Raw genomic sequence first — 12,917 nt, forward strand, 5'->3', positions numbered from 1 at the left:
AAGCTTGAACTTTCGATTATGTCAAATAGAATTTCCGATGCTGGAGCTCCCAAAGGATCTACGAAAACGAAAGTATGTTTCGATGTCCATCAAACAAAAAGTGGAATTGCTCTAAAAAATGGATAAAGGCATATCCTTTGTTTATCTAACCGTTCCGAAATCTGTTTATCAATTTCACGCTGCTCTGCACGGGAGGGAGGGGGAACGTGGCGGCGTGCAATGAACTGGAAGTTGATCTGTCAACACTATCGTTATCTTCAGGGCAGATGTTTTTATTTTATTCGGCTTATAATTCCTCATTAAATGTAGTATTTCTTCTTGATGTACTTCGTCTTTGATATGATTTAAATCAAATTCCTCGTCATTATAAATATCACGAATACAAATCAAATAGTTTTCTGGTTGCAATTTTCTAATTTCAGCTATGCATAATGTATGCTTTTACGCATGCGCGCGTTGAAAGAAATGTTTAATAAAGTAAACAAATAAATATTAAGCTTTTTTTTTGTAAATTTGGATACCCTTTAGATCATAATTGCTCATTATTTTATAAATTATGGTTTCATATTTTTAATTTTATAATTTCTGCATGCCATCTTACCAGATTTAAACTGATGATCTATAATCCGGAAAAATCGATAATCCGGAATCACCGAAAATCACCGAAGTCCCGACGAGTCCGGATTAAAGACTTTTGACTGTATTTATGGTTAGTTGATTGCATTTAAATTTTTTGTATTTTGGTAGTGTCATGTATAATTTTTATTTAATTATTCATTTGGTGCATGCACTAATTCTACTAAATGCTTTTTTAATTGAATTAGTTTCCACTTATGTTCATAAGCACTTACTCAATGTATCGAGTTTTAATGAAAGTTTCCCACCACCAGAAATATCTTCTGTGCCAACAGTTCACAATGGCGTGTTTAATCATATTTTGTCAAACAATTTTTGACATTTGAAAGAAAGAGACTTGCTTTAGAACACTGTGTCAAGAAATTTCTAAAAAAATAGCATTATCATTAAGTACAAGGTGTTTGAATTGGAACTATTACGCTATCAGATTAGAACCAACATTTACTTCCAGTTCTGTTCCAAAAGGTCAGATACAGAGATGTCACCAAATCATGTGTACAGCTTTAGGCACTAATGTTACTGTCAAGGTCTGGTACCAAAAGTTAAAAAACAAGGGCTATGGCATTCAAGAAGCACGGCGCTCAGGCCGGCTTACTGATGTTGATGAGGTTTGCGTGGAAGAAGATCCGTACACAACCACCCGAGAGCTTGCTAAGGAATTAGACGTTAGTGCCATGCTCATGAGTCAGGCTACGCATCAGATAAACTTGACGTACAAGTTCAATTACTGGATGCAGCATGAGCTGACTCAAGCAGATAAAGACAGACGTGTTCGGGCCTGCACTAATCTGCTCAAATATCAATGCATGGACAAAATTCAGGGCCATATCATCACTTGTGATGAAAAGTGGATTTATTTCAACAACACAGGTTATTTATTTCAACAACACTACACCACAAATGCTAAGAAGGTGGGAAAAATACCTTACATACTCCCCCTTTTAAAGTGCAACTGGGGTTTTAGGGGACCCAATCGCCAAATCCTAGTAGTGAAGAATCATCCTACACCACCTTTTAGTTTTGGTGCCACTGTAGAGGCATTAGGTTATTTCAAAGCAGGAGACGTGAAAAATGAGCAATGCCCTCACCGGGACTCAAACCACGGATCTCTCATATTCACATTGATCGTGCTGACCCCTACACCATGAAGGCATGGCTAAGAAGGTGGGAGAAATACCTTATAATATTATTAAGAACACTTTCTGATGGAAAACTTTCACTACACCAGATATTATACAAGGTGAGACCAAAAAGTAACGTGACTGATGTCATAATAATAACTGTATTATATACTTGTATTTACATATAAATACATCACTGTCCTTTAAAGTAGTTCCTGCCATCTACAATAGACTTCTGACAACGTTCATACAAGTTCTGGAAACTTTTGAAAAAGTCCTCATTTGAGATTGTGTTAAGTTCCTTGGTAACAGCAGCTTGAATGTCTGAGATGCTTGAAAACTGGTGTCCCTTTAGTGCCAATTTCAGTCGTGGAAAGAGGAAAAAGTCTGCTGGCGTAAGATCACGGGAATAAGAAGGGTGAAATAACTCCAAAAAGATGTCACCTTAGTTTTCGGTCTCACCACGACTGAAATTGGCAGTGAAGGGACACCGATTTTCAAGCATATCTCAGACATTTAAGCTGCTGTTACTAAGCTTAACACAGTCTCAAAGAAGGACTTTTTCAAAAGTTTCCAGAACTTGTATGAACGTTGTCAGAAGTTTACTGTAGATGGAGGGAACTACTTTGAAGGACAGTGATGTATTTATATGTAAATATATAATACAGTTATTATTATGACATCAGTAACCTTACTTTTCGGTCTCCCCTTGTATCACATATATTAATTCTGAATCTACCAACATTTGAATTATAAGAATGACTTAATTAAAATAAAAGAAATGGGAAATCCTTCTTATGGGCTTTAAAAACTTCTAGAGATTTCTTGACAAACTGTTCACATTCTAGAAGGCTTACAGGGAACATGCTTTTGAAGCACCAGGAGTAATTTTCCTCAAAACTTCCTGAAAGACTCAGGGAACCCTATTTAAGCCTGTTTAGTTATTCAGTTCAGAATTGTCCGACTGTAATGTCATAATCAGAGTTCTAGATTTTATTTTAGGAGTGATTTTAGTGATCTATAATTTTCTATATATGTTAAGGAGAATTTACTTTATCTTGAGCATTGTTATAGCAGATTATCTTGCTGTATGAGCTATTATCTGTTTCATTAAAGTGTCACTTTCTTCTGTTTGTCTAGTATTGTTATTCAGAAGATCTTTAAGAAGCATGTAGTGCATAGCTGTTTATCACAAAGAGATAGTCATCACTACAAACACAATAACAAAAGGATAAAATTCACTGCTACAACATTAAATGAAGTGATTATAAGCCGAGATATAGATAGATTATGAAGCAAGATCTATTTAAGAGCACAGTTTGAATTATAGCTATCATTAGATTAAAATATATCACTCACTCTCACATACACATAAAAAAAGTGCTATTTACATGACATAGATGCTCAGTGAAAAGCAGCAAGCATGTTTCTAATTGCATTGACAGTGGATTCTACATCTGATGCAAGCATTGTTAGAACTTGTTATCTGAATTGAAACAAGTTTTGTTTACTGATGCATCCTACATCTGCCTTTGACAAAATAATAGTCAGAGACCAATTTAAAGTAGACATGTCCCCCCACTGCAGAGCAGCGTGAAATTGATAAACAGATTTCGGAATGGTTAGAGAAACAAATCACCTCTCTGTCACTTTCTTCATGCCTTTATCCCTTTTTTGCAGCAATTCCACTTTTTGTTTAATGGACATCAAAACATGCTTTCGCTTTGTAGATCCTTTGGCAGCTCCAGAATCGGAAATTCTATTTGACATAATCGAACTTTACTTACTTTTATAAAATTGCTCTAACAGTCTGCAAAATATAATAAGCCGGATCCAATTCGAAGATTAAGAAACAACGCAATCTGCAACATTAACTGAAATAGATAATTTTAGCTTAGCGTATACTGTCCGTTATACATTAAACGTGCATGCATAAACACATATGTGCATGCGTAAAGGTATTGTGCGCATGCGTAATGCGTTTACGCATGTGCAGAAAGTTTGTAGCTTTGAGGTCCGGATTATAGATCATTCCGGATTAAAGACTTTTGACTGTACTTGTAAAATTTGAAGATACTCACTTCATTCAATTTTTGCTTTGGAATTGAATAGCACAGAGTTTCTATTAATTTCATATGTAACTGGGCTGACACTTACTCAAGATGACATTCAGTTCACTTTTGAACTTGAGACTTGCAATTCTCTTCCGTTTGACATTCTGGTCACACGTAACACATCCAACTTCAGTACTACCGTTTACTGTAAACCTTCATCGGTTTGCCTTCCCCCACACTTTAAATTATGTCATCTGACTAAACAAAAGTTAGCTTCATTTTATTCCTATGTTTTCTGTGCTCTTCAAGTTTGCTCCTCCAAACTAGCCCTTGATGAAGAACTAAATTATTTAAAAGCAATAGCTATTGATAGGGGCTTTCCACCCAACATTATTAATCAAGCAGTTAAAAAATTCTCATCTCAACACACTAAAAGGCACACTCTTGTTTTAGGAGATTATAAAAATTCTGTTGTCATTCCCTTCTTTCCATCAATTAGCTATAAAGTTGCACATATTTTGCAGAAATTTAACTTTCGGGTTGTTTATTCTCCCATCAATAAAATTCCGAGTTCCATACTCAAGGACCCCATTCCGGATATGAATTCCTGGGGTATTTATAGGATTCCTTGCCAGTGTGGTTTAATTTACATTGGTCTAAACTAAGAGAGCCTTAAAATTTCACGTCAAAGAACATGAGGCATATGTTAGAAAAAAGGAAACACAGAAGTCTTCTGTTACTCAACATTGTTGGTCCGAAAATCACACTTTCAATTTTTCTGCTGCCAAAATTATTCAAAAAACATCTTCCATTGGAGAACTGGATTTTCTAGAGGCATTTCACATTCATAAAAATCTTTCTGTTCTAGTTAACGATCCTAATTCCAATCCAAATTTGCCTTCGGCTTTTAGAGAAATTATGCTTTAGTTCTGGTTTCACCAACAGATGGCGCCACTTGCTTATTCTTGTCCAGGCTTTCTTATCTTATCTATTCATTATTTCCTATCTTGTTCATTTGCGGTTTTGCAGCTGAAGATGGTGGTTCGGTAAAACCATCGAAACTAGTCCTGTGAAAATTTTGTAAATATAACGCTGATTTTTGTTGTTTGACTTCTGAATTAATAGCATGCAAGTACCTACATATATGTATTTTTTGAGTTTTTGAAAGGAAAGGGGAATGTTCATCTAAATCGATAAAATGGGTGTTTGGGGCAAAACAGGCTGAGAACCACTGATTTAACATTTTATTCGAAGCTTATTAGAAAAATTATAAAAGATATATGCATAGCAATATAAACATAAAAATTTTAAAAATTACTGGATCTGAGCAAATGCTCCTTATATGTTACATTTATATGCTATGTTAAAATTGCAGTCACCTCCAGTTTACAGATTTTAACTCAACTTCAAATCCATAACCAGACATGTTTTTCAGATATTCAAAATGGATAGCACAATTATAACTCATTTTCTTTGGCACACATCCAACATTCACCTGCAATAAAATGTGACATTTCAAAAATATTTTTAATGAGACTAGATTAAAGAAATTTCATTAAATTGTCTCCCACATTTCTAAAACAAACTGCAATTATATTTTTAGTAATATGTACTTATTAAATCTGCTAAAATATCCTATTGGAAAGATATCTGACCAAAATGCATCTCACAAACTATGTAAGAATTTCATTTACTCACATAAAAATACTTTTTATTAATTTTTTAAAGGAAGATAATTTTCTTTATAAAAACTACCAAACATAAAAATTAGTAAACAAATACATTTAAAAAAAAACTTATTACACAGGTAAACAATAAATTTTTTTTCTTCAATAAAGTTAAAAGCTAGCATAATCTTGAAAGTGATGCATTTATTTTTACCACAAATTAATTCGGATCACCTGGGATAATTCTTGATTACAAAAAAACATCCAGTTAATATGAAAACCTGCATTTATTTTCACATTAAGTAATGCATTCAGTTTCACATGGTGCAAACACTTTTAGATACTTATATAATAAAATTTCCATTTCAATATGTAATATGTAATTCGAATAACTAAAATTTTTCAGTTAACAGGAATTACCTTGGGACTCATATAATTCTTATCACTTCCATGATACTATAGGACTATATTCTTTTTGAAAAAAAATAAATATTAATTTTTTTTAATCCCTTCCTCTTACACTTGGAGGAAAATGGAAAACAGCCCAAAATTTGTGTGTAAATATACATTTTTTTTATATTTAAGATTTATTTTTACATTTTACAAAATAATAACTATTAAAAGACTATTTTACAGCATTTTGAAGTATAATTATTGCTTCCTCACCTACTATGAATGAATTAACATCTTACAGAATATACATCTTCATAAAAAATATAATGAGTATTTATGTATTTTTCATTCTATCTCACCTATGTCAATGGAAATTTCTGCTTCTTCTTCAACTGCTATGAAAATTTTTAGTGTACCGGAAGAAGATGGCAATGCAGTCAAAATAAAATCTCATTTTACAGTTTTATGTCTTTAATACTAGCAAACATTTTGGTACACTTTTCTCAATCTTAATGTTACATTTTTTATAAATTTTGAGTTTAGAGCAGAGGTTCTCAACCTTTTTAGTCTCATGCACTCCTTTTACCATTACTAGGCTATCATTTGCCCCTTTACGAAAATCAAAAAATGTATATACATTTATTTAAATTAAGATTATTTTTAATGTGTTTTATAAATTAAACAAGAAGAAGTATACAAAATGTAGATAAATACCAAAACTTGAACAAAAGTAGTTTCTTATACTCATAAACTAACACAAAGTACTTAACATGTAAATTAAAGGCCAACCTCATTCTTCTTGTTTGAGAATCCCCGCTTTAAAGAAATGCATACGTTTCTGCTTACAAAACACACACAACACCACATGTGCATGTGCTCACTACTGCAAGCAAAAAATCTAAATCATCTGCTATTCTATTTCACTACGTTCTGCATATAGTTTCTATTTAAAAATATGCATCTAAATCATCATGCACTTACATACATATAAGTGTGCATTATTTTTTAAAGCTTTATTGCTAGTTTTTGATTTATGCTATTAGTTTTTTTAATCTGGTCTGCAAATTTTTAAAATTTGCATATAGTTTTAATTTTCCAAGCATTGAATTAAAAAGTTTGCATATGGTTTTGTTTTCTAGTACTGGATCATTATTTTTGAACTCAATCTACTCAAAATAATTTTTTAAAATTTGTCTATTATTTCACAATTTTTTAAAATTTATCTACGTTTTTAATGCTATAATTTTGCAGTTTTTTGCACTACCTATTTTGGCCATATGGGTTAGACTGATGAAAAGAAAATATTTTTATTGTTTTTCTAAGATTATTTTTAAATTTTAAACTTTGTGTCTCTGTCATTTTAAAAATAGGGTGCTCTATTTATTACTTCTTTAACTGAACCAACACCTTGATGACGAAGTGAAAGATGTAAGTTTCATACTTCATTTTTGGTTTTGGCATATTTTGCCACCACTTTTCTTGCAGTTTGGCATTGTACTTCTGGTTTTTGCATGCGATTTATTCCGAATTGAATATGTGACAAATTTTAAATGTATTTTTTATTTTATTTTATTGTGCATTATTACCACTACTTGTTGCTGCCATCAGCATACAATTGGATTAGTTCCAAAATGCTTTTTATTTTGTATTTATTTCTATCTCTCTCTCTATATATATATATGATACAGGTACGTGAATACATCATAAGAGTTAACAAGGACACCCAGTTTATCAAGAACTTGCAATTATGGCAACTCAAATTCTTTTTAACTTTTTATTGCTATCATATTTTTTTAATGTACCAAAGATAGCCTGATGACTAAAGTACACATTTTCTTGAATATTTATGTAGTTACTCAGATGTTTTTTGAATATGTGAAGAAAAAAAGGAGAAATGGCAGATAACATACTTGCTAGCCAGAGAAGAAGACATACTTTTCAAACGAAGCTTTGGTTAATATGGATTCAGTTCGGAAAATTTATAAAGTTATTACAGTAGGCTCCATTTAATGTGATAGTATTTGACCACAACCATTTTGATAACATTAAAGGATGAGAAAACGTATCCATCAAAATAGCAATGGAATGTAACTAATTTAATATAAACTTAATTAGAAACATATAAACAGGTACTTTTGCAGCATTTTATTTAGAAAATGTGATAGTTTGTTTACAAACTGTTTACATTATCTTTAATGTGAAAGTTGTTCATTCATGAACTGGTCATTACATTTATGGAAATTATTTGACCCGTAATCCTAATTACTCAAAAGCAGGGCCGGCACTAGACTTCTTGTCATCCGGTGCAAATTAAACGAATCAAACATTCTGCTGCCCAATTCCTTCTTAAATTCTAAACATTTTGCTGCCTGGTGTGGCCATACCTGCTATGGTGCTGACCCTGCTCAGAAGGCAAGCCTCACTAGAACAGAACATGCTCAAGTAAAATTAAAATTAGGCAAAAAGCAACCTTAGTTTGGCATACATTTTTTTCTTTTTCTCCTGAAGATAAGGGACCTGTGTTTGATCGCTTTCAAAACTGAGAGAGTTAATCAAATCTACTCAGATTAAAGTCACCTTCTAATCAAATTTTAAATGATTCATTAAAACTAAAACCAAATTGTTTGGTGACATTTCTCTATCACTTGAAAATTTTTATAATCAATTTCAAACTTACTCAGCACTTTTATCTTTTATTTGGTAATATTACTTTAGTTAAACAAACTTATTCTATACTTTAATCATATTAACTAAATTGTTGACCACAATAAGCTATGTATTTTCCATGTTTTCATACACAAATGGGACTTCTGCAATTTGACAAGAAGATCTGAATGCTAACATTAACTACAATCCCATTAAACAGCATCCACTGTATTAGCTGAAGTGTTACGTAAGTGCCCGTATCCTTAACATTATGTAATAATCATGTGAGAATTAATTTTGAAATGACACAATTTAGAGTAATTTATTATAAGCATTTAATATCTTTAGGATGGAAATGAAATAAATTAAGTTAAAAAGAAAACTTAATATGGTGTTGCAAATTAAAGTTTATACTTATTCTTATCTATATTTTTTTATGTTATATACACACACACATACATATATATACAACATAGATTGCCTAGCATCATTTTCTTTCCTGAAACATTACGTATATGGTTAACTCCCACCTGATTGCATCAAAAATTATAAATAAATAAATAAATTTGTTTACTGTGAATAACAGTAAAGTTACTACCATAAACCATCGGAATAAACAATTACAGAAAATACAAAAAGGAGTAGAAAACACATGGAACAGCCGCAGTGAGAGCAGGTGGTGTTACAGTATTTAGGTTTTGTTTTTATCTAAATTGTACTTAATTTAACTGTATATTTAATCTGAAATATATAAACACTGCTAAATAAAGTATTGAACATAAACTACGAAATAATAAAAAAAAAAAAATTAATGAAATATACAGCTTCTAATCTTCTGTTTTACAGTAACATCTAATGAAATGCAAAAGTAATAAATACAAAAACATTTTGCTTTATGATTTGAAGTGTGTTCTTGTTCTGTTAATTTACCCATAGCAACTTATTCTTCACATTAAACTGTTTAAAAAATCAAGTAAATTTTAATAGCACTTTTTCTGTTAGTTATCGTACGGTTATCCCTCTTTCCCATCTCCTTTTTACTGCTAGCATATTAACTGTGATTTTAAGTTAATCCTCCGATTAATTGGGTGTTTAATGTATAGGCACAAATAAAAAAAATAATAATTAAAAAAAAAAAAAAACATATACAGTGTCTCACAAAAGTAATGGGACACTTGTGCTTTACAAAAAGAAACTGTAATAAAATAAATTTAAAAAACATGTAAAAATTTTTTATGGGTGTGTTTCATACTTAAATTTAGTAACAATTATTACATAACATACATTTTCTCAAAATATTAAAATAGTAATTTAATAAAAATACAATTGTTTAGAACGGAGCAAAAAATGGCTCACATAAGTGATGGGACACCATTAGATACTATTACGTACTACAATAAAAATATTTTTTTGGGTTTTTATTTTTACTCAAAAGCAATTGGCAATAATTTATAAAATATTTGCAGTCTTTCTCTCCAGTGGAGCCATAAATGCTAAACGAAAAGAAACTTTGCCTGAAATTCGAAAATTAGTTATTAATTTGCATATTGAACGTGGAAAATCTATTAGAGAAACTGCTGAAACAGTTAACTTGAGTCATTCAGCAGTTTTCAATATCATTAAACAATATAAAAAGAATCATGTGATTCAGGATAAAAGAAGACCTGACTGAACATCAAAGCTATCCAATGGAATAAAGCGAATTATTGTTCAAAATATTTTTAAAAAATCCAAGAATGAGTGCTCCTAAAGTTGCTGCTGATTTACAAGCATTATATGGAGTAATTGTTAATCCTGAGACTATTAAAAGAGTAATTCGATCTGCTGGATATCATGGTAGAGCAGTCAGGAAAAAACTCTTCGTAAGTGAAAAGAATAGAAAACTCAGACAGGCTTTCGCAAAATCCAACATAAATAAGAACTCTGATCACTGGAATGAAGTTATATTTGCTGATGAGAGTAAATTTAATATATTTGGGTCTGACGGTAGAATCTTGGTATAGAGAAAACCCAATAAAGAATTTCGCAAACAGAACTTGGTGCCAACAGTAAAACATGGTGGAGGAGAAGTTATGGTATGGGGGTGTATGTCATCCACTGGAGTTTGTAATCTTGTTTTTATTGACAGTAAAATGGATCAGTACAAGTATATTGACATTTTAAATCAAAATTTGAAATCTTCAGCACGAAAATTGATCCTTCGTAACGATTTTAAATTCTACCAGGACAATGACCCCAAGCACACTGCTTTGAACGTTAGACTCTGGCTGCTGTATAACTGTCCTGAAATAATAAAAACACCACCACAATCTCCAGACTTAAATCCCATAGAGAATATTTGGCAAGAATTGGAATCAAGAATTCGCAAACACACCATTTCTTCAAAACAACAATCAAAATCATTGCTTCAAGAAGAATGGGGTAAAATCACTCCAGAAATCACAAAAAAATTAGTCGAATCCATCCCAAGAAGATTAAATCACGTTTTAAAACAAAAAGGAAATCCAACAAAATATTAAAACGTTTTAAGAAGTAAAATTTTTGGATAAATATTTGATGGAAAAGTAAGTGTCCCATCACTTATCTGAGGCATTTCTTGCTCCGTTCTAAACAATTGTATTTTTATTAAATTACTATTTTAATATTTTGAGAAAATGTATGTTATGTAATAATTGTTACTAAATTTAAGTATGAAACACACCCACAAAAAATTTTTACATGTTTTTTTAATTTATTTTACTACAGTTTTCTTTCGTAAAGCACAAGTGTCCCATCACTTTTGTGAGACACTGTATTTCCCATAAATAACATAACGTGCGGGCAGAACACTGGCTTCAATTGGTATGACTTTTTGGATAAAAGTAACCACTTAAAACCAAATGTTTCAGAAACAGAATATTTATCTACTTAGCTTAATATAAAATTTTTGCTCTTACGCATGTACCACCGAGATTTTCATTTTCTATAAGTCCAACTTTTGCTCCCAATTCTGCAGCTCTTCTAGCGCATGCAATACCTCCAGATCCTCCACCAAGAACAAGAAGTTCAAATTTTGAAAAATTCATGGTATTACTACTAAATAATCGTCGCCCAATAAACATCCCAGCACATATACTTTAAGCGGAGTCTGGAAGGAAATATATAAAGTGATCTTATCTCTTATATGCTGATAAAGAAGAGATTTGGAAAAACAGAAGTACGAAAAACGCAACAACCAAACCGAACAGAGAGAATAGACTTTAAAAATAATGCTACGGGTAACGGACAAGCGTCTACGGAGAGAAGGCAACTTTTGGGATCATGAATTTGATCCTCCCGTCTTACGCGCATCTCAGTTCGCGCATCATGTGACGTTAACAGATACGTCAAAAATGTGTCTGTTTACATTTTGCATAACTTCGTGCGTTTTATGCTTCGTTAGTATGTGAATTTTGCTTTCACATATTTATAATGAACTGAAGAATCTCTCAATAAAAGACCCTTCTCACGGCCAAATACTTAGGAATATTGTGAGGATTCTGCTTCAGAATATTAGAATATATAGCACCAATTTAAATGAGCTGGGTGGTGATTCAATGATCATTCAAGACAATAGATCTGAAATTCACATTTCCGCTTTGATTACGATTGGTAACATCTTTCAGAAAACTGTAATTTCAAAATCTTACAACTGTTCTATTTGCAAAAAGTGTTTTTCAAATGCCAGCAATTTATAGCATCATTTGAAGAACATACATTCCAATAAAAAGCATATTTCTACTGCTGAAATATTTAATTCCAATTCAGATCATGCATTTTATAAAGTCGTCAATGGTAATTCGATTTCATATACTTTTGCTTCAAAATCCAGTATAACTTCAAAAAAGTTTTAGCTGCCCTGATTCCAAAAAAATGTTTCTCAAGTAACAGCAATCTAAAATGTCACTGCATGAAATTGCATATATCACAACAAACAACATTACTCAAAGCAAGTAAAAATAAAGTTTTCCAATTTAAATGCAGTTTTTATAGTCGTCAGTTCAACAATAATAAAAATTTATTATTTTCACAATCAGATAGTGCATTTACTGCCCTTGAGTGTTCATCATTAAAAAATTATGTAAATGCACATTATGTAATGAAGGTTTTCCAAAGGAAAACTTTTCATTACATTTGCAAATGGAACATGAAATAGTCATTGAAAAAGAAGAGAGAGATTTCTCTGTGTTTAATGATTTCATGTTGTGAAAGGAGAATTTTGAAATGGAAACATAATCTAAATTTTTTTAACTTACAAAGAAACATGACCCATTACATGTAAAAGATATTTATTTTGTATGCCATCATTCAGGACATTATTTTATATCTAAAGTGCAAGGCATGGGACATTTAAAAATACAAGGGAGTAACAAAATTAATGC

The 12,917-nt window shown here is 31.5% G+C and overlaps 1 protein-coding gene across 7 annotated transcripts in view; it reads right to left on the reverse strand.

Moving 5' to 3' along the window:
- Window positions 1-11,814, reverse strand: part of LOC118181289 (glutathione reductase, mitochondrial-like) — an 81,392-nt gene extending 69,578 nt beyond the window's left edge. The window contains exons 1-2 of one of the 7 annotated variants that reach the window (XM_085811878.1): window positions 11,454-11,807; window positions 5,191-5,306 (exon numbers count right to left, since the gene is read on the reverse strand). In XM_085811878.1, coding sequence (XP_085668004.1) covers window positions 5,191-5,306; window positions 11,454-11,618 — 281 coding nt within the window. In that variant the 5' untranslated portion in view covers window positions 11,619-11,807. Of the gene's footprint in view, window positions 1-3,838; window positions 3,859-5,190; window positions 5,307-11,453 lie in introns of those variants that run through there. The other 6 variants (XM_085811877.1, XM_085811879.1, XM_085811881.1 and 3 more) reach the window with 6 other exon arrangements.
- Window positions 11,815-12,917: the final 1,103 nt, after the last annotated feature.

This window comes from Stegodyphus dumicola, chromosome 2 (assembly GCF_044657685.1).
Source record: "Stegodyphus dumicola isolate Sdum_Otavi_A_Nest chromosome 2, ASM4465768v1".
Lineage (NCBI taxonomy): Eukaryota > Metazoa > Arthropoda > Arachnida > Araneae > Eresidae > Stegodyphus > Stegodyphus dumicola.